Source organism: Rhopalosiphum maidis, chromosome 3, assembly GCF_003676215.2.
Source record: "Rhopalosiphum maidis isolate BTI-1 chromosome 3, ASM367621v3, whole genome shotgun sequence".
In the NCBI taxonomy this organism is placed as follows: Eukaryota; Metazoa; Arthropoda; class Insecta; order Hemiptera; family Aphididae; genus Rhopalosiphum; species Rhopalosiphum maidis.
Genome location: NC_040879.1, coordinates 36,962,628 through 36,985,311, shown reverse-complemented (window position 1 = coordinate 36,985,311; position 22,684 = coordinate 36,962,628). Strand labels below are relative to the sequence as shown.

At 26.8% G+C, this 22,684-nt stretch overlaps 1 protein-coding gene and 1 pseudogene across 2 annotated transcripts; both read right to left on the bottom strand.

Annotated features, from left to right (window-relative positions):
- Window positions 1–2,156: 2,156 nt before the first annotated feature.
- LOC113558028 lies at window positions 2,157–3,649 on the bottom strand (annotated as a pseudogene).
- A 6,547-nt stretch (window positions 3,650–10,196) lies between these two features.
- On the bottom strand, window positions 10,197–14,271 carry LOC113556900 (mannose-P-dolichol utilization defect 1 protein homolog). Of its 2 annotated transcripts, XM_026962119.1 has the most exons (6): window positions 13,832–14,271; window positions 12,110–12,175; window positions 11,759–11,891; window positions 11,479–11,683; window positions 11,150–11,413; window positions 10,197–10,409 (listed from the first exon to the last, which is right to left on the bottom strand). In XM_026962119.1, exons 1-5 carry the CDS (start codon window positions 13,926–13,928, stop codon window positions 11,162–11,164), a joined length of 753 nt encoding a protein of 250 aa, XP_026817920.1. In that variant the 5' UTR covers window positions 13,929–14,271; the 3' UTR covers window positions 10,197–10,409; window positions 11,150–11,161. The 2 variants fall into 2 exon arrangements, with proteins under 2 accessions (XP_026817920.1, XP_026817918.1); XM_026962117.1 differs by lacking the exon at window positions 10,197–10,409 and having other exon boundaries at window positions 10,985–11,413.
- Between the last annotated feature and the right edge of the window lie 8,413 nt (window positions 14,272–22,684).

Below are 22,684 nucleotides of genomic sequence, written 5' to 3'. Positions count from 1 at the left end.
TAAGCAACGTATGCTCGGTTAAAAACAAAATCAAAAATTATATTATGTACACAGTGCACTTGCATATTTTTCGTAGACTTTCATATTATAATCTGTGACTGTTCAGCGCACATCACCACTATACCACAGAATAGATTACATTTATCTATTAATCTATCATGTTACTATACCGTGAATGGCGTGAATCAGTGGTGGATTTAGCGTCAAGCAAAGTAGGCAGTTATCTAGGGTGGCAAATTTTTAGGGACGGCAATTTTAGGCCAATATTTTATTGAGAATACTAGGTTTTTTTTTGATTTTCTAATGTAGGGTGATTACTCTTAAGAATGGCAAATAAAAATGTTTAATATTTAAATATAACATATTATTCTTGTTAATATAGTTAACATTCCTTCTTTAATTTATACTATATAACAATAAACTATAAACATCCAAGTAAATTATCGAACGACTGCCAAAAAGTACCTAATTCGTAAAAATTATTAATAATCGGTCGTGGATCGTTTGATCGCATGGCGTACTCACTACACGCACAATATATACATAATAAATGATATATTTTATACGAATTACGAATACGGGTGACAATTGGTTCGTATTGGAACGATAATCTAATTATAAGCCAGTCACTGTGAATATTTTTATATAATATATTCGTACGTACTAAAAGCAAGACGCAAACAAATTAAATAGTTTATTTTTTTTACATTATTTTTCTCATTATTTGCATCTTGTATAATAAAAAGTATGAATTTTTAAGTTTGATTATTTGCTATTGTTTTTTATAATAATATAATTTAAATTTGATTGAACACGTTAGTTTGTTGAAGGAACTTAACTATATATTTATATCTATATAATAATTATATTTAATTGGTGGAGCAAATTTATTCAAAAACATGGTGGGTATATTATATTTTAATAAAAATATTGTATTAGTACTATTTACTTTATTAGAACAGTTTATTAACATAACCAATAGTTATTGTTTAGTATTAGTATTTATGATCAGATTGGTCAGCCGCTGGATTTGATTGTTCCTAAATACAGCAGATGGCCAATCCGTTGGATGGTAGGTAATCAAGCTGATTGACTTATCAGCAATCTGTGATTTTACGGCTGGGCGAATTTATAACCAGATGGAATTGATAATAACTGTTCACGCAAAAAGTCACTAATATGAATTGTAAATAGTAAATATCTATAATTATATTCCGTTGAATATTGATCAAGTATTCGAAACGAAAATAACCATTCTTATATTATAACTATAATATTATATCGTCATTCGTCATATCAAGTTAATGAGACCGTACCTATTACTTATCTATGACTATTGACTGTAGTTGAGAATAAACGTTATTCGTATATCAAATTACAATGTGAAATTTAAAAACTTAATGGTAACATTTAGAGACAATATCCAAAGAGTCATCACATCAGGAGAAGGTGACATTAGCTGGAAATATTATCCCTTAATGAAAAAATATTTTGGGAAAAAAGATTCTATTGCACCCCAAAAAAATACTCTGTTAGAAAGTTTTTTGCCCAATTCAAAACCTAACTTAGATGATAGCAGACAAATAGCAAGCACATCGGCCATTCATGATGAAGAATTAAAAGATACTCCGCCAACAAAGAAGAAGAAAACTTTTCATGAAGTTTTATTAGAAGAGATGAAAGAAGACCGTAAGTCCAGAGACAAATTTCAAAAAAAATTAGAACATTTTATGAACATGATGATAAAGATAGAAAATGCCAAACTAGATAAAATGACCTGATTCATGTTTTTTTTTGTGATTGTTTATTTTAAAAAATATAGTTTTTTTTTAAATTTCATTTATCTATAAAAAGTTATGTTTTTTTTTTGTTAAGTTATGTTTAAATGGTTATACATTTGTATGATTTTGTTTTCAAATTATTAAAATACAGTATAAACTAAATAATTTATTCTTATTATTGTTTTTAAAACAATTGGGTCACACAATAATACAATTATATATAAATATCAGGGTCTTAAATTTAGATTTAAGCAGTAGGTATTTTAGTATTTAATCCATTTAATAATAATAAATAACATAATAATATTAAATAAATATAAATAATTAGGTATTACATTAAATAATATTAAATTGAAATGTCATGATTTGCTTATGTTAATAAAACCTAAAACAAAAAAGAAGAAATATTTGTGTTAGTTAAAAGTAAACTATTGATAAATAATTAATTTCCAATGTTTTAATAAATTACCTAAGAGATAATTCATTTCTTTTGTCTATACCATTTCTTTGTGTGACTGCTATTGAAACACCAACATCTTGATGAATTTCATTAGTTGAAATGTCCAAGTCTTGATCATTATCTTCAATTCCAAATAAGTCATTGTTCTTAAGAGCAAAATTATGTAAAATACAAGCACTAGTCACTGTAAGACTCATTAACTCAACTGATTTTGATTCTAGTGACCTAAAAATTAAGTAATATTTTTAGTATTCTTTTCACATCCGAATTAAATTTGTATCATAATGAACTACAGTAAATTAAGTTAAATTAAAAACCATTACTTGAGTCTTCAAAAACGCCCTAGTAACAATCTAAAAGCTTGTTCTATAACCACTCGAGTTGAACTTAATCTTCAATTGAATAATTTTTCTCTATCTGACAATATGTGGATAACCTTATATGGGACTAAAAGGTTTTCAAGTAATGGAAAAGCAGAATCGCCAAGAATATGAAGATCTTTAAAAATCATTTCTTGTGGATTATTTATTAAAGTATTTCCTAATGAAGAATTTTTTAAATTCTTGCAACTCCCAGACCAACCAGAAAATATGTAAGTAAACTCTAAATGAACATTACAAACAGCCTTAAAATAAAAAGTAAAAATAGTAAAAATAAAATATTTTATAGTAGTATAAAAAATATTATATAAACCTAATTTAATTACCTCGACTGAACTTCTTGTGAGTCTGAAATGATTTTTAAAATCTATGTCATTATATAAACTTGTTATTGACAAGAAGTTTGTAATACGTGCTTTCAGATTTTTTGAAAGCAATTGAATTAAAAGCTTTTTTTTTTTATCCAAAGACTTATTTATATCTTGTAGGTGATTTAAATTAAATAATAATACTACATTATTATTCATTATTTAAGAATTTGATCACCTACAAAAATTATAAAAATATGTAAATTTAATAGAATTAAATAGGTACTTTATTCAAATTTTAAATCAAATATCAATAAATCGCACAATTGATAAGACAATGATAATAATTGTGGTATATTGTGGTTATGTATTAACCGACATGGTCCAGCGTATCACGGTCTAATTAACAAAAAAGCGTTCCTAAATTATTACCAATCCACTGAACAATCCACTAGATTAGTTGATGAATTTAGGAACACACAATATGTTAAATAAGTACTTAAAAATATGTTTTCTCGTTAATAAGTTTAATGTGGCGGCAAAATAAAATTTGCCTATGGGTGGCAATTGTGTAAATCCGTCTCTGTCGTGAATATTATTTTATATTATATAGGTACTTTGAATTATTTTATATTTGTGTTCGTTTATATTATTGTGATGTATTTATACGATTGCTTTGATATTTGTACATGTTCCTTGATGTACCACCAACGAGCTCATTTTACTCCGCCTCATCAAGGATACGGCTCGCTCACCTAAGGCATGACAACGCACTGCGCAGTCGTCCGGCTGCCTCCATCATTCGTTTTCTGCGTTCGATCGCACAGTTACAACTCGCAACGTTGCACACACTGACGCGCTCCGTCAGTCCAACACTTTCGACGCGACGCCGAAACGCCGAAACGCCTCTTTCTGTTACCTCCGTCCTCCATAACAAAAATCACGTTCGCTGCTTTGTATTTTAATTGTGTAATTTTGTTGTTAGAATTAATAAACATAGTTTTTTCTTCGCGACCATCCCGGTTGTGAATACGTTTTTATTTACTTTTCTATATTCTTTTGAGTTTTATTCAATTTATCGTGTACTTTTGTTAAGTTGAATATAATTCAATACTCTTGTACTAAGTAAAGAGTTTCTAGTTTATTACTTTTTAGTATATACGATGTATATAGAATAAATAATATTTAGATAACAATATATGTACAGTAGAACATCGATTATCCGCGCTAATTGAGACCGACGGCGGTGCGGATAATCAAATAACTGTTAAAAATTAAGTTAAAAACCAATTTACATTGTGAATGACGTTCCTATAACATGATACATTAGGGTGAGTCGTAGTAGATAATAAAATAGTCTTACATTTCATAAAATGTACACAATAAAGGATAAAATGAACTAAACGAATGATAAAACTGATTTATATTCAACGCTAAAACTGAAGTTGTACAAAAATATTTCGACACTGCTGTATAAAATGTCATCAGAGGATTTAATACCTAAAAGTGTGTTGTGTTGTGCTGTTTCAAGTTGCAAACAACATTCCGGCAATGCAATAGAAGAAGGATATAACATATCATTTCACAAGTAAATATTTTTTTCTTACCTGTATGGTTATATATGTTGATACCAACTATAACATCTTAAGTAAAATTGCTAACGAAAAATTATTATTTACATTGTTTGTATCTAGGTTTCCCATAGATTTACAACTACAACAAATTTGGGCTCAGAAATGTAAAATAGTAGGTAAATGGAATCCCCAATCATATGTTTGTTCTATGCATTTTTCTCCGGATAGTTTTGTCCAAGATTTAAAAGCAGAACTTTCTGGTGATTATTTTTTTTTCTTAACTTCTATGTAGATTATAATATTGGTAATAATTACTTAACAAAATAACAATGAAAATGTTTTAGGATATGTTCCTAGTTATCGACATTTAAGACAGGACGTTATTCCAACATTAAATTTACAAATTGACTCGGAAAAAACGTCCACCAAATGTAGCGGTAGTATAGATCCTAAGACAGCTCAACGTGTAAGTAATAATTGACAAATGATTTTAAAGTTTAGTAAAAATAAAAATATTATAGAATTGTGTACTCTTATTACCTTTTATTAGAAGTTAATGTACATATTGTACGTGCATTAAAAATTACTCAAATGAGTATAATTAGATTCATTGAAAAATTTAAATATGAATAAAAACAATGTGTATATAATTTTAAATAAATAACATGAATATTATGTATTTATAAATTAATTTTTTTATACTATTTAACTTAAAATACATCGACAACTTGGCCATTAGTTTATGTACATTTTATTATTTACATTTCCTTTTTTAATTAACTTATACAATTAGTTTTTTTTAAGGAATTAAATTAAATTCTTAGTGTCTCAAGGGTTCTAAAGCTTGTTAGATTTGATCTGGTAAAAATTTGTTCTTATTTTTATATATTATCACATTAATCATAATATACTATTTACTAAATATTATTATCTATAAACTTATTTTTTTTTTCAAAATGCTTAAAAATGATGCAAATGAATACACATTTTGGCTTTATTCACATATGTGTCAATTCCACTTTAAAATTATAATTATTTATTCTTTTGAAAATAATAAATACATTATTTTTTTTTAGGTTCGTGATATCTTGACTAAAGCATTTCCACCTAGGTTTTCTTCGAACGAACTTTTAACAAAAAAAGAAAAAAAGAAGCAAAAATACTGGAATAGAGATGAAGTAGCCAGTGCCTTTACACTAATATACCATAGTAAGAAAGCATATGCATATTTGAAAAATGAGCTGCATTATTCTCTTCCTGGTAAAAATCATTTTTTTAAATTTTAGTTTATTTCTTCATTATTATTAAAAAAAATTTCAGGAATTGTACATATTCAACGGTGGGCCAAATCAATAAACATGAGAAAGGGTCTTATTGAAGACGTACTGAAAATAATGAAATTGAATAGTGATAATATTGAAGACCATGAAAAACTCACAGTGCTCATGTTTGATGAAATGCAAATCTGTAATAAAATTGAGTATGATATATTAAATGATGAAATAGTTGGTCCTCATAGCCAGATGCTGGTAGTCATGGCCCAAGGCATTTCATCAAAATGGAAGCAACCAATTTTTGTTGATTTTGATGTAAATATGACTAAAACTATCTTATATAATATTATTGATAAACTGGACGATATAGGTTATAAAGTCATTTGTTGTGTTACCAACTGTAATAGCAAAAATATTGAACTGTGGAATCAATTAGAAGTAACTTTTGAAAACCCTACCTTTTTTATTCCTAATGGACGAAGAATTGTATTTATTCCTGATTCATCTCATTTACTGAAGCTTACACGGAACTGGTTTTTAGACGCGGGTTTTTGTTTAAATGGAGCAGAAATAAATAAAAAACCAATAGAAGCATTATTAACCAAAGTTTCATCTGAAATAGGTGTATATAGTAAATTGAAAAAAGAACATTTAACATGTAAAGGGCCTCAACGGGAAAATTTTAAACTAGCTAAACAACTTCTATCACATTCTACAGCTCAAGCGCTCCAACATTATAGACCTACTGATGATTTTCAATTATTAGATGATACAGCTGAATTTATCAAACTAATTAGTAATTTTTTTCAATTAACTAATGTTTCTCAATTAAAAAAAAAAGATCAATACAAATCCCCATTTGGGATGTTTTTATATGAACAAAACAAGCTTTTGAATGAAGCGTACAGCGTTATAAAGTTAATGAAATGTAAAGGAACAAATAATTCAAATCTACAAATGTTTCAAAAATGCATAATGATGTATATAAACAGTATCAAAATACTATATCAAATGATTAAAGAAAATGGCCTGGATTATTTGTTAACAAGCAAAGTTAATAAAAATGCTTTAGACTATCTATTCCATCAGTTATGTCTTACAGAAGACTGCCCATCAGCATTAAATGCTATAAACAGATTAAGAATGATTATTTTAGGAAAATATTCAATCAATAAAACAAATATAAAAGATTATAACCTTGATGAATTTATAGTTGCTCAGGTATTTAAACTGACTGACATAAGTTTAAGTGATGAAAATAATGATCAAGAAGACAGTGAAGAAAGTGACACTGATACAATAGATGAAAATAAATTTATTGTCACACATATAGATGAAAATAAAAAAGAAATGGAACTCAATGCTATTGAATATTTAGCAGGCTGGGTTGCTCTAAAATATAAGTCCAAAATTCCTGAAATTGGGTATACGGCAGCATGTAATAAGTCAAACAATTCATCTGGTCAAGATATTATAATGCCTTCATGGATGAATCACTTATCATATGATAAATTAATAATTCCAAGTAATGATTTTATGAAAATGATATTAAGAGTTGAATGGTTATTCAATAAATTTACTAAGCGCAAAAATCCTGAAGGTTCAGATGTGGTTGCTAAATTAACAAGCAAAATGTTCTCAAGAATGTCAGTTGAAAAAAAATTTAAAGGTGCAATTCAAACTTATATTAAACAAAGAATTATCATACGAATGAAATATTTTAATTACCGCGTTCAGTTGCTAAAAACAAAAAAGAAGATCAAAAAATCAAAAAATTTAACTAGTCGAGAAAAATAATAACCTGTTATGTCATACTAAATTAATTTAATTATCATTTTTCTATTTTAAATATTGTAGATTTTTTTTTTATAATTGCTCCATCACTTGAATGTTTTAATTAATAATATAATTGCAACCTGCTTATTACCATTTTATATTTTTTTTTTCCATTTGTTAATTTAATTCATTTTAATTATTATTGTTTGCTTACTTAAATTACTATGTTATATTATTCAAATTGATTTGTAATTATAAGTTCTATTGTTCTATTGAGCTCCAACCCTGTTAATTAATTAATAAATCACTGGTAAGCAACAGTAAGCTTTTTTAAGAAAGCCATGTACATATATGTTGTTTCTGTCTTCTTATGTACATTTTACACTTAATAATTATTTGGATAAATTTTAAATATTTAAAATATAATTCTATAATTTTTTTCTCTGTATATACATTAGGTTACATATTCATGGTTTTATTTTTTTGAAATTTGTGGTATTTAAACCATTTTAATATAAAAAAAACTAAATAAATTTCATTCAGTAAAATATTTGACTCAAACTTTAGGTACAATTAAAGTAATTAACAAATTGCAATTATGAGCAACTAATGATGATTTTCCAATCAATCAATTGTGGTTGTAGTATTATCTAATTATCTTATGAAAAAATATAAATTCCATTTTTTTTTCTTTTTGAAAGGGTACAAAAATATGATTAATGATGTCTTCTGTCATGATTTCTCGGATTTCTAGATTATAAGGTTACAAAAAAAATATTTAAAGATTTTTAATGACAATCCAATAATTTAGTCCGATACACTTGATACAACAAAGCATAATTTCAGGGTAAATATGACATGTGTACAAGATTGTTTGCCAAAACTACTATGTCCCTTCTATTTTTTTAATTTGAATATTTTAACATAAAAAAATTAATTTTGACCAACATTTTTATCATTTTTGAATTATTGTTCATCAGATCATATAAAAAAAAAAAAAAAAACGTATTCTTGGGTAATGGGTAATTGCTCTTATACTATATTCTTTAATTAAACAGATTGTATAACTTTCTAAATAAAAATCCATAAAAAAAATTATATTTATTACCATTATTATAATTTAATATAATTAAGAAACTATATATGTAGTTAGAATATGAAAGAACAGCAAGAACGAGTAAAAATGAATGTGCCACATCATGAGGAGAAACAAAGCTGTACGTTAGGTATGAATGTAGTCCTAGAAGAGGAAAAGGGAAGTGAATATAAAAAGTAAGTGGATGTAATGAAAAATTATAAGAAGACAATTTGTGTCAATTTACATGATATTACAGATTATAGTATCCTCAAAAGGTTAATGTGATTACCTATAAATTTGATTGTCCAGCAAAAATAAACACTAAAGCGCTGGTAACTTATACAAGATCACTTGAATTTTATCAGAAGAATAATTTTTAAAGAAATGATTATAAACTGTTATAGAATTAAAAAAAAAAAATTGTGATAAACAAGTATGTCATGTTTAAACGATACCAAATACCTTAAAATTATATTTAAATTTTTAAATTTTATATAACACTCGCTTTTCAATATAAATAGATTAATTAATTTTTACACTTTGCAATACCTATAAAACAAATACTAAATGAACATTTTCAATTATGCAAGGACTTAAGAATAACGCTTATATAGCAACACAGCATTATCATGAAACATGAATGACTAATGATGAAACTATCAATGTTCAGTGGTATAATGTCAACGTATAACTGAGGCGGCAATCAATGTATTTTTGATAAACCTTCATTAAGTATATCTTAAGCCGTTGTGTAATTATATTATTTTTTAGTTTATTACGTACAATATCCTTTAAGTTCCAAAAATATGAGAAATAATTATATTATAATTTTATGATATAACAAGTGGATACTAAATAATTTCCAACTGTTCATAGGTATTCTTTAACATTAAAATATTATTTAAAATTTGTGAATTAACCCATATATTATTATAAATTTACAAAAAATGACTAAATAACTGAGTTAATTAATTTTCCTCAACTGAAAATTAATTACCTACTTGAAATTCTATAATATATAGTTATATTATACTCTAAATCTAAAATGACAGATACCATTTATAGATTTTAATATGTATATTTTATTTTTAGGTATTGTAAATAATGTTAAAATAAAAATGGACAAAATACAGCATAAAGGTATTCTGTATAAGAAGTCTTTCACAATATTGAAAATGATATTATGAATTTATAAACCATAGTACATTTTTTTAGTCTTAATACTCTCCATTAACAATGTCTTGTTTATGACAAAATATTACAACTTTGAAATATTCTCTTGTTAATACACAGAAGACATAATTAATTAGAAAAGAAGTATTCTTTAATTTATATAATTCATACATGTACATTTTTTTAGATTGATTAAAAATATCAATATATTACATTACAATAATTCAAATTACATAATTGGTTGAAAAAATTGATTACTTTTTTTTTTTAAATATTATTATAAACATTATCTAATGTATTGAATAATAATGACTAATTTACAAACATTAAAAAATTTTTTAACTATAATTTACATAAAATATACTACATATAAATCAAAATCAAAGATTATCTTATGTTTACCAGTCTTTGGGTAATGTTATAATCTTAAAATTTTTTTGCTTAGGGTTTTTATCAATAGTTTAATTAAAATATTTAAACTAAATGTGAAAAGTTAAAAAGTTTGGAATTTTAATATATTCATAATATTTATGTTCAGTAAACATAAAATGTTAAATGGAATATTCATTGAACACTTGTTTAATAGAGCTGAAAAAATTTTCCTCCTGAAACGAAAAATATTAAAATATAGTCATATTTCTTTTAATTTATAATAAATTGATACAAATATTTTTTTTTAAGCTGATGAAAACATAAAAAAACGTGAGTAAAAATTTGATTATAAATATTATTATCGTGGAGGGTAAAATTTTTAATAAAATTAATTCTCTGCCCAAAACATACAGCATGAAAATATCTTTCTCCTCAACATTTAATACTCATCATAGTAAATAACACTAATTAGCCATTTTGTACTCTATACGTTAATGAAATTACATTTATTAAATAATTTCAACAAAGAAAAATCTTATTTTCAATTAATTGCCTCAATTTTTCGAAATTTAATTTGAATAACTTATAATTTATTATTTGTTAGATTTTAATTATTTTATCACATGAATTAAATTAAAATTTGTAACTTGGTCATGGGGAATGAATTAAAATATTACAAATACTTCCTTACAAAATACAAACAATAATGAATAGTTATTATTTTATTAATTTTCTTTCTAAAATTAATTCTGATCAGAGTTTACTGAAACATTAATGTAATTTTGCAATCAAAACTTTATATCTAAGTATTTTTAGAAACAATATATTTATATGCATATCACTTATGTTATTGATTAAAAGATTTATTTAATTTAGGCGAATTCTTTATTTGGACAATAACCTGGTTATTATATAAGTACTATAACACTATTTTATTTTGTAAATATGTGATTGTTAAATATAAATGGCATACCGATTATGTTATTTATGCTCGTTTACTCTTTTTTGTTTTTTTTTTAGTTTTAACGGGTGACCCTGATTTATAGCAATAAAACTGAGTAACAATTATAAAATTGGCAAAAGATGCCAGAGCAAAACTCCAAATTAAAAGATTATCTCCAGTTTCTTGTACAGACGTGAATACTCGCACAGATGATCCTAAAAATAAAAGAATAGACGTAGCCATTGACAATTGTCCTGTGCTTTTATTTTGAAAATTCACATAGCCTTGAGTCATCTATAAGTAAAAAACATATTACAATATTGAAATATTAATTATTTTTAAGTATGTTTTATATTTACCTTGCCGTAAAACATTAAAGGTATGCTGATAAACTGTGCATTCCAAAGGAAAGAATTTGGAACAATATCAGACACGAGAAGAAACAATAATGAACAATAAATAAATGCAAAAGCACTAGCCGCCCTCTTAGATATGTTATAATAAAAAACTAATATTACAATTAGTAGTGTTTGGAAAAGTATGAATAATGAATCACCCCATGAGCTGTAAAATAAAATAAAATTATCAATATACACTGCATAAATAGGCACAATAAACAAAATTGAATTAATTTATCACCTGAATGGAAATTGACTAGAATAGCTATACACAACATTTGCTGTGACAGCAAATAGATCCATGCAAACATTTACCAAACTAATTCCAACGGCGCTTTTACTTTGCCATACTTTAATAACTTGTGGAAGTTTGACTGAAAAATAATTAATATTTATTAATAATTTATTGCAAAGTTGTAATGATAATATTTTGCTTATTATAGCTATGTAGGGCTATGTATACAAATATATCATATCAAATACCTACATTATTTTTGAACTCAACACATAAACTTTTAGGTTAAATTAAGTAATATTAATTTATAACAAATAATTACATAATAATTTAGAATGTATGAATATAAATTATTACCTAGAAGAGATCCACCAACTATTCCAAATCCAAGACCTTTACTGAGAGCAGATCTTATACAAGTACCTGGAAAAAAGTTTAAGATATTAATGGCATTAATGCATAGTTTAGAAGTAATAGCATAGCATTTTATAATTAAACTGTTAATTAGTTAGATTTTTAAAACATATCCTTACAAGGTCGTACAAACATTAAATACAATATTGTTATTATTGTAACATAATTGATATAGGTATAAAAGTAGATTATTAAATTATTCTGTGGATTACATTTTAATTATATGTACTACAGCCGTCAGTAGTACAATATTTACACAATAAATCAATGATTATTGTTCATCAATAAAACAACTCAAAAATAGTAAAAAAAAAAATCATAATTCAATAATTTTGAATTTATTTAATTTTTGTAGCATTAAATATAATGTAATAAGTTTTTTATTATAATATTGGTACCTAATTTATATATTATATTTACAGCGTTATAATAAAAAATATATATTTTTACATGGAGGTAATAAAAAAAGTTAAGCCTTACATATGCTGACGCAGAATACAAAAAATTGTTTCAAATTAATTAACAAAATATTGATAATTTTTTTTTATTATTATTAAGGTATAAAATATAAATTTTAACTATCTACCTAAGTATTTGGTATAGTAAATAATAATTATTTAGATACATACTATTTTATTACATACTATCAAATTGTATGCGGTTCCAGTTATTTTAGCATAGTTTATTTCTTCTATCAGTAGAAAGGTTATATTAAATAGTTAATTATTAAACTTATCTCAATAAACCCATTACTAAATAATTAGGCATGTCAGATAACATTGTATGAAAAATGAAAAGTTCTCTAGACTTGGATTAAGCACCAAAATACTGAAAATTATAATTATAATATAAAATCATCTAGTTAATATATTTTTTTTTGTGTTTATGGAACATGTGTCGTTGACAAAAATTAAACTTTAGCTGATATGCACGTTTCTTTTTTTTCAATGCCTATCTAGAATAAACCTAGGAGTGTAGAGAAAGATAATTTTATAAAAATTATAGCTGACATTTGTCATACTTATTAAATAATAGGTATGTACTTAAAAAGACCAAAACAATTTTCAAATTTATAATTTATACATTTTTAGTAGAAACAAAAAATAATGATTAGGCATGATAGAAGTTGTTAATTGTTATTTATAGTACTGTGTACCTATGTAGTTGGATAGTTGGGACTTCAGTAATTACGTAAATGTGTGATTACAATAATCGCAATTATTATTATTTTTATTACTACATTCTTATAATTTATGTGTACTGTGAATTATAATGCTCATCACAAACTAGACTAAATTATACATTTAATAAGAAGTATTCTGTAAAACACAAGACAAAAAAAACTGTAATATAATCAGAAGGTTTACAATCGTCTAAGTAATGGTGATTGTTAAATAAATAGGTATAAATTTAAATTTAACAAAATACATTAAAAATGTACAAACATGTATTGTACAATGCAGACAGTTACTAGTCGTTGACGTGAACAATTTCTGAATGCAAAACCGAAAGCGCTCAAGGCGTTATCACTACGACACATTGTCCGGCAGGGCACAAAACTCAATTTTGGACTATTCGATTAGGATATTTGTTTGGAGCGTCTAAAGAAATGACGTCCGAAACGGTCGCCGTACGGATGACAATAATATTGTAGTACACGCTTACCGTTGAAGAAATCCAAATCGTAGAAGAACACTTGGTAGCATTTCGGGGTGAGGACGAGCAGAGCGACCCGGTGGAACAGCTCGGTGAACGGGTTCATGTCGACGCGCCGTCGGCTGTACTCCACTGAAGCGGCGAGACTGGAGACGACAACGAACGGACGGAGTGAACGCGAGAGAAATGGACGTGGGTCGTCGACGGCGGAGAACCCGATGAATGTGGGCCGGCGACAGACGCGGGCGCAACTAACGACGCGCGGCCTTTGAACGATATGGTGATAGGGGGAGGGAGGGGCGCCAAAAACGGAAAAACTGCAAGCGCGTAGGGACGACGACAAGAAGTACAGCGAGCGCCGCCTACTGAATAATGCAAGACGAATTGTTTAGATGACGCGCGACCGGCAACGACATCAGCACCACCGCTTCCCGTAGCGCGCTATCACACTCCGCCACATCACGCTCGCCGCCTTATCGACGACGATACAAAATAACAATTGAGCGACCGTTGCGCGACGGGTGGAAACCCCTCGCACGCGCGAAACGACAAACCGCCGCCGTGTTGGAGGCGACGTGGCGTGGAGTGTGGACAAACGACTCGGCGACACACGGCCCACGGCCGTACAAAAATGACGAGCGCGCTACTACGCCGACACGCCGTAAACGCGAATGTTACTCATATGTATTTTATCATAAAGTCTATGACGTTACTGCGGCAAGGCCGATGGGGACGCGTCGAGTGTCCCGCGCATTAACAAGGCCTAAATATACAGTCACGGCGAGCGCCGTACAGAACGGATTGCGGTGCGCGACCCGCTGATGTCGGTTAATGCGGGTAATCACGCCGACGACCGATCACAGTGATTATTTTTATTCGTGATCCAAGTCGATAAATTAAAAATAATAACCGTAAACACTTGAAATTTGTATAGTATACATTTTTATACGTGGTAAAATTTCAAAATATTTCGACTCTTTTTGAGTTACAGGAATAAGTGATTTTTTTGTAAATGGCGGTACAAAATTATTCGCTATATCGACATTATTGAAAATGTTATACACAATTCTTACGTGTTATTATGTTTTTCTTATGTCTGTTAAAAACATTAAAAATACAATTGCTCAATTTTTTTTTTTTTTATATGCATTTTAAGTTCAAAATGATTAAATATTTTCAAATTCGTTAAAATCACGAACATATTTTGTAGTAAAAAATGTATAAACTTCAATTTTATAGCTAAGGTTTGAAATTGAATATAATAATCCTCATAAGTTGTTCATATTGCTATAAGAAATTTAAAAATTTGATCTTTTGCATATACTTGATATATACATTATACATATGTTATATAAATTTATAATGCCAGGTACTATAGGTAGGTATTATTAAAAGAATATATCATATAGCGATGGACCAAAAAAAACTTTATAAGACCTTTATACTTTATATGACATGTACAGTAGAACCTCGATTAACCGTCAGGCCACATTTGCACGGACTACTTATGCGTTGCAGTAAATAATAATATATATAATCCGAAACTTTCCGGCAATATCTACTAGATACTATTTAATTGTGATAGTGATCGCATTTTGTTTTTGAGAAGTCAGTTATATATTACACGTGTGTTCGTTCACTTGACCGTTCGCTTTTTTAGTCTCTTTGTGTGCAAATATTTTAAATATATCATAATTATTAAAAAATAATAATAAATAATATGTATGTGTGTTTAAAAAAGATGTAATTGCTCGCTTAACCGTCTTTTCGATTATCCGTCAAAGCTCTGGTCCCGTGACTGACGGTTAATCGAGGTTCTACTGTAGGTAGGTACGTAATAGGTTTATGGTAATTTATTTATATCTATGATTTAAAACTCTTCTTTCACTGAATTTGCTAATAACTAATAATTAACTATATTCTATACCAATTTGTTTTATAATTAATAGGTATACATCTAAAGCGACTAAAGCTAAACAACAATAACCATGTACAATGATTGCTGCATTTTGTATCGTACAATGTATTTCACTAATCGTATCGAAAAATTCAACGGATACACATAATTTATGTATTTATTATAATGAAATATTCAAATATAGCAATTACTTCTAAATTATAAATAATATTTTTTTAAAAGGATGCATGTAATAGCAAATTGACCATTATCAAACTTAAAGACACCGAACTTAAGAATAAACTTATTAGAATAAACTATCAAAAACATTATGGAACATCTGTTATTTTTTTCCCGGTTTTTTACGAAATATTAATTTATATGCAATTTATGAGCATTTTTTTACTTTAATACTACACATAGTCATAACTTACTTAAAAATCAAAATATCGTAAAAACCCAAGATGAGAGATAACAGATAACGTTCTTTCGTTTGTAAGACGGAGAAAACACATATGGATATAGCTAAAACGTTTTCCTAAGGGTATTGCCGATTGGAAACTGTGATTTTCTGTCTTATTAATTAACACGCGTGTAATATAGGAATTTATACGTATTTTCATTTCGGCATACCGATTGATTTGGTGCAACAATAATAATTCTAAAAGAAGATTTGAATTTTTTTTAAGTCTACTTATTGATATCGACTCCCGAATTTTTGATTTTTTTAATTTTAACATAAAAAAATTTAAATATTCCATTTTTTAATTAGTCCTTTTTTTAATATGACTTTTATTGGATTTAAGGGGATAAAATCAATTTTATAATATTCTACATAAAGCTATACATCTGTTTATCCCGAAAAAACGAATTAACGTCAACTCAAATAATCATATCCTACGTGGTATTATAGAAATTGAAAATCGTTATTGAACCAGATAAATATTAAGAAAGCCAGGATTTTAAAATGAGAGGGGGAAACCTAAAATACCAAAAAAAACATAGGTAATCAACAATTACCATTAACAGCTCATTTTTATATTAAGTTGATACATCCGATGAAGGGGGCATGGTTAGCTGCCCCCTCCATGGCTACGCCAATGTAAGAAAGTATAACAATATCTCTGATTATATACACTTTGCTCATTTAAGAGCAATTTTTAAAAGGACTGTTGAAATAGATTACAAAAATGATATATATATAAGGTTCAATCCTCAGTTAAAAATAACCCAAAATACTTTTTTTTAAATTTATTAATGATCAAAAACACAATAATGCTATACCTAGATTGATATCTTATAGTCCAATCTCGGTTGATAATGATCAAGACAATATCAATCTCTTCGCTGATTTCGTTATTAATTCTTACTGTAACACTTGCATAATACATAGTTATATCGAGTACCGAGCACTCTTCCTTTAATTCATGTCAATAATAACTTGTTGCTTCACTCCTTAATCTTAAATAATTTATATGATTTGTAACAAACTATCTCTCTCTCTTCTATCGTCAAACCCGATCAAATTCCTGTAATGTTTATCTTTAATTTTAGATTTATTTTAAGCCCTGTTCTATCTGAAATCTTTAATTTATCACTCAGATTAGGCGTTTGAGTTCAGTTACTCGTATTTATAAATTATAATTTATAACCTATGGTAACACTAGGATATTATCGTAAAATTGTAGATAAACATATTATTATTTGAGTCTTATAAGAGTTAAGATTAATTTAAACCAAAAAACTACGAAATATTGAAACCAATAAGAAATGATATTTTGTGCTGTATATGTAATTTTTTTAATTATCTTGAAATAAAAACAAAAATAGGAATAACAGGAATATTTAGTCAATAATTCTTAATTATATTTTTGTCACGCAATTCAAATGTTTTTAATGACTAAATAATAAATCACATATACGCGGCGTATTAGATAGGCATTTTAGTTACATCCACAACACGTGTGACGGGTTCTGATTATACATGGGTCGTCAATGACTTGAGTTAAATATGTAAGGATTTTTCTAATTGAGCCTGCGTCGTAGGGAGTTCTCCGTTAAACCAGAAAAAGTTGATGGTCCTAGTTGGTTTTCTGAGTTTCTCTTTGAGTTTAAATATAACCTTTTTCCGCACTCTGTAATTTTGTATCTTCTCTTTTTACAATAACTACAAGTGATCTTGTGAACTTTCTGCTTTCTAATTTTGATCTCCTGTTGGTTTGATGGGTTTTGTGTTTTTAACGTAATTTTCTTTCTGACCAATTTTGGTGACAATTTCCTGATGTGTACAGGAATTTTTAATTTTCTTTTGATGATTTGTTAGTATCTTTTAGATATTGTCTTACTCCTTTACTTGCTTTCTTGATACGTTCTTCTTCCATAGTTTTCTTGTTTTTATTAAATGTTCTAGTTCTCCCAAACCTTTCACAAACGCATGTATTACTTATATTATATTATACTTATATTTATATATTACTTAAATATTATTCAATGATGAGATCTAGTAAATGCTTGACTCTCGTCGAGTACAAGAAAACATTTCCTGACTGATGTTGTTTCATCACACATAGTTCTAGGTATAGAGTGTCGTTTTCTATGGATCCAAATTTCACAAACGATGACGTAGATTTTCCCATTTCTAAAATGTTTTCTATTTAATTACTTGACGAGCTTTGCCGATTAAATGTGTTTGATTTCTCGTAATAGTTTTAGTATTGTTTCTTTTACAACGTAACCTACAAGATACCGCAAAATCACACTTTTCTAAGAAGAACTCAAGTATTACTAAATCTTTTTCATCGAAGGATTCTGGTAGAAGTCTGACGGTATCTTGAAAACTGACTTAGAATATGTCTCTCTTAAACAAAGCAACAGGTTCCGTGTTTAAACTAACTGTGAAGCCTCACTGATTTTCTAAATATCTTGACTGATTTCTTTTTCTTGATTGCTTTGATTTCCGTTTCCGTTCATATCGTTTCGATGATAATTCATAGTTAACGGTAATAACCTTCTTCTTAAAGGACTGTTATAATGTTTTATGTCATTCTAATCAAATTTCTTGTTAGGAGTTTCTGGATTGTCTGTTTGTTCCAGATTTTCTTGAGATTCATTGTGGTTATTTGGGTAACCTGATGATGAAACAATTGAGAGTTTGCATTATTTAAAATAATCTCGCACTTGTCCAATAAATTCGACATAGCGTCGTGAATGTTTTCAATACTACCGATTCACCTAGCAGTCCTAGCTAATTATTTTAATAAATTATCTTCATTTATGCCTACGGAGTTAGTTTTTTTTGAAATTTTACTACGTCTGTGATATTTTGCCTGATTCCTAGTTTGTTTGACAGTAAGTAGTGTTAAATTATTTGGAATAACTATATTAGGTCGAAAATCTGGATTGCTCGAATAGTTTGAATTTGTCTCGTCACTCATTTAATTCTTATCCAAATGTTAATCAGAATTAGGTCATTCAGTAGAATTTGTATAGTTATCGCACACCACAACAATAATAAATTAAGAAATTTTCCATATCTACTACGATTATATTAAATTTGAGATATTCTAATTAATTATACTGAACACCTGACTAATGGCACCTCCATGTGTGACGTACTTGTTGATTGTATGCTAAATAAAACCACTACGACGCGAATGTTATGATATCGTGACGGCGTTGTTGGCACAACCTTGTTAACGACAATGAAGTGTTGATAATTACTAGGGCTGGGATTTGTATGTAAATACATATTGAAATATTTTTACTAAAACATGATGAATTACTGCAAATGAAATAATGATAAATTCATTTCACGTGATTTGCAATAAAATAAAACATATTTTATTTTACATTTTTTTCACATATTTTGTAATAACTACATATTTTAATATTATTTGTAAAATGTCTGCATTTATTTTTTTACATATTTCGAAAATTTTGAGAATTTCAGTGGTTTAGTAGTATTATACATTAATCCTTTGATAATAGTACTTGTAAAAATTGTAAGTATACAATAGCATAATATAGGAAATGAATATATGAAAGTATTAGTTAAATATTAATAACTTGATTATAGTTTATCTTATTTGTTTCTGTTCGATAACTATAAATTTATTACATTAATGATCTTAGATTATACTTTATATTCAACAATCATTAGACAAAATATATTTTCAACAGTGTTAGTACTTATGTTCACGTGGTCGTGAAAATATCTTTATATTTAATATTTTTTAAATTAAAATGATTAGAAATTAAAAATAATCAAAGGCACAAAAACCTTTTTTTTACATTTTTTATATAACTAACTTTTTTTAATACTTAAAATTTCAAAAAAAAAAACAATGAGGTTTCCTCCTAAATATTGTTCTTTATAATTTTCATAATTGGTACTTTTACTCAAAAACCACTTTTTGATGACATTTTGTTTGTTTTCCGTAGACAATTTTTTACCGCTAAAAATAACTAATGTAGCGTCCTCTTGATTGTATATTATTCAAAAATTATTTAGATAGTATTTAATTTTAATTTTACACGTTAACACAATTTAAAAATTTTCTTATTACATATTTTTTATTTTATACTACAGATTTTGGAAATTTTGACTACGTTTATATGTACATATTATTGGTTTTTTATTATATATAAATCCCATATTATGTTACATATAAATTAATGAAGTAATGATTTCTGATTAGGGACAATTAAGGACACGGCGGCGGCACAGTCGTATGGTTTGAAGATCAGCAGTACTAGGTATATAGACTGAATATCGTCGAATTCACTAAGATTTACTTTACTACGCTACTAGAAATCATTACGTTCACGACAAATTTACTCATAAATTACTTAAATTGTAATTGGCAGCTAAGTTTTATAAATTCAATTTTTTTTCGTGATTATATAATCTAACATGTTATACAAAAAGCATTTTTTTTTTTTTACATTTTATAGATTTAGTTTTATTGTTACATAACAGTTGAAGTAGCATATATTATACAATACAAATAAAACAAAAAGATGTTTTAAAGTTTTTATAGAATTAAATATATTTTTGATCGATTTACAATATTATATTATAATGGATAGGTATAAAATGTGTTCATTGAATCAGGTTCGTATACAAAAAAAAATTCCGGGGGGGATTACAAAATTTAGCAATACAAATTATGCCGCAATATAATAAAACAATTTTTTCCTCGTTACTCGAAATTATTTCGGTGGGAGGGGGGTGGTAGTGAACCCCAAACCCCCCTGTATACGTGTCTGCATTGAATAGACCCATACATAGAAAACCAAATGTATTGGACAATATCGACTACTTATTATTTCTATAAATTGAGTTTTCTGCAAGGTTTATTTTTAGTTTTTCATAAAAAAAATTAAATCTTTATCAATAATATAAATCCAGAATAGGGATTTACACTTTTCTAAAAGCAATATAAATGTTATTATGTTACATAGTACATCTTGCAGAATAATTAATAATTAATAACATTAAACATCATGTTGTTTATTTTGAATCTTAAACTTAAAACATGTTTAACCACCCATCAATTATGATTTTGTACCTACCTATTGTTATACGTACTCAAAACTGTTGTATAGATACAATGGCAAATGAAATTTCAATTGATTCTATAAAAAAATTAATTAGAGCAATATAACAGTACCTATCAGATTTTGGAACTGATGAACAGTTAATAAATAATATATCAGGAGTACCATAACTAAAAATATCAAAGTATAAAATATTATTTTGTCATAGTTTCACTAGTTATTTATATCTTACTATACACTTAATATATTTTTTTTTATAGTAATAATCCTCAGAAACTCTAAAAGTTCTAAAAAATTTAAATTTACATCATAAATGAAACAAACTATTAGTTAAAATACATTTTTTTTTTATGAAAACTAAGACATTCGAGACATTATTATTTTATTTTTAAAATCCATTTAAATTATAATTTAAACTTATAATTATTAGTAGGGATATTGTGCTAAATTTAATTGGTATCTATATCTAAAATATATTTTGTTAAGTAGACATGACTTCAAGTAATACGGTTTATAGTACCTACCCATTAGTTAATTAAATAATTAAACAATAAAAAAGTAAATAAAAATTGTTAATTTACCATGAAATATTGGATGGTTGAAATACAATATCAAAAATCGAAGTCTTACTTCAATAAACTGTGTTACTTAAAATATGAAACCATGGTTTTTTGTAAAAGTATAGTTAGTTAGTAGTTACATCTGACAAGTGCTGCACTCATAAATGGAAGTACCTAACCATCGATATTTGGTGTCCATTCTATTTACCCGGCGTACAACAACAGTAGGTTTACTGCACCATCTGCTATATCAGCTATGCATAATAGTTCATAATCATAAATAACCCAATATGGAAATAATTATATCAATTATACATTTATTATTATTATAATAAATATTATTTAATTTTATTCGATTTTATATTCATATTCGTGATGTTGTTTTCACACAAATAAAAACTATATATCGTTAAGTTGTTATATATATACTGGAAAACGTATGATTTAAATAATTAACTATATTTTAACTAATATTAACATTATTATTGTTTATTTTTTGAAAAATATAATGGGCCTCGTTGAACAGTTTTGGTCGTGGGCTCATAACTTAACAATTTACAAAAATAAACCTAATATAAACATTCTCACCGTGTGAGATTTTCATTTAATTTATTTTATTAAATCTAAATATAAAAATATAGAACATCTTTAATGAACCATATTGAATATATCATAATCACAATACAATTTTTTTTTTTTTTTTTAATAAGGCTTCAACTTCTGAAGTCATTAACCTGTAATAATTACATGATAATAATAGTTAAATAAAGGTCTTACAACTATGGGAATACATAATGTTTAACAATAGCTATAACTATTATAATAGCATTTTATACATTTTAAAAA

Coding starts and splice junctions, on each gene's coding strand:
- LOC113556900 (XM_026962119.1), bottom strand. CDS start 13,928: ATGAACCCGTTCACCGAGCTGTTCCACCGGGTCGCTCTGCTCGTCCTC. Junction 12,176..13,831: donor CGATTTGGATTTCTTCAACG/GTAAGCGTGTAC, acceptor ACTTTTTTCCAG/GTACTTGTATAAGATCTGCT. Junction 11,892..12,109: donor AGTTGGTGGATCTCTTCTAG/GTAATAATTTAT, acceptor ATTATTTTTCAG/TCAAACTTCCACAAGTTATT.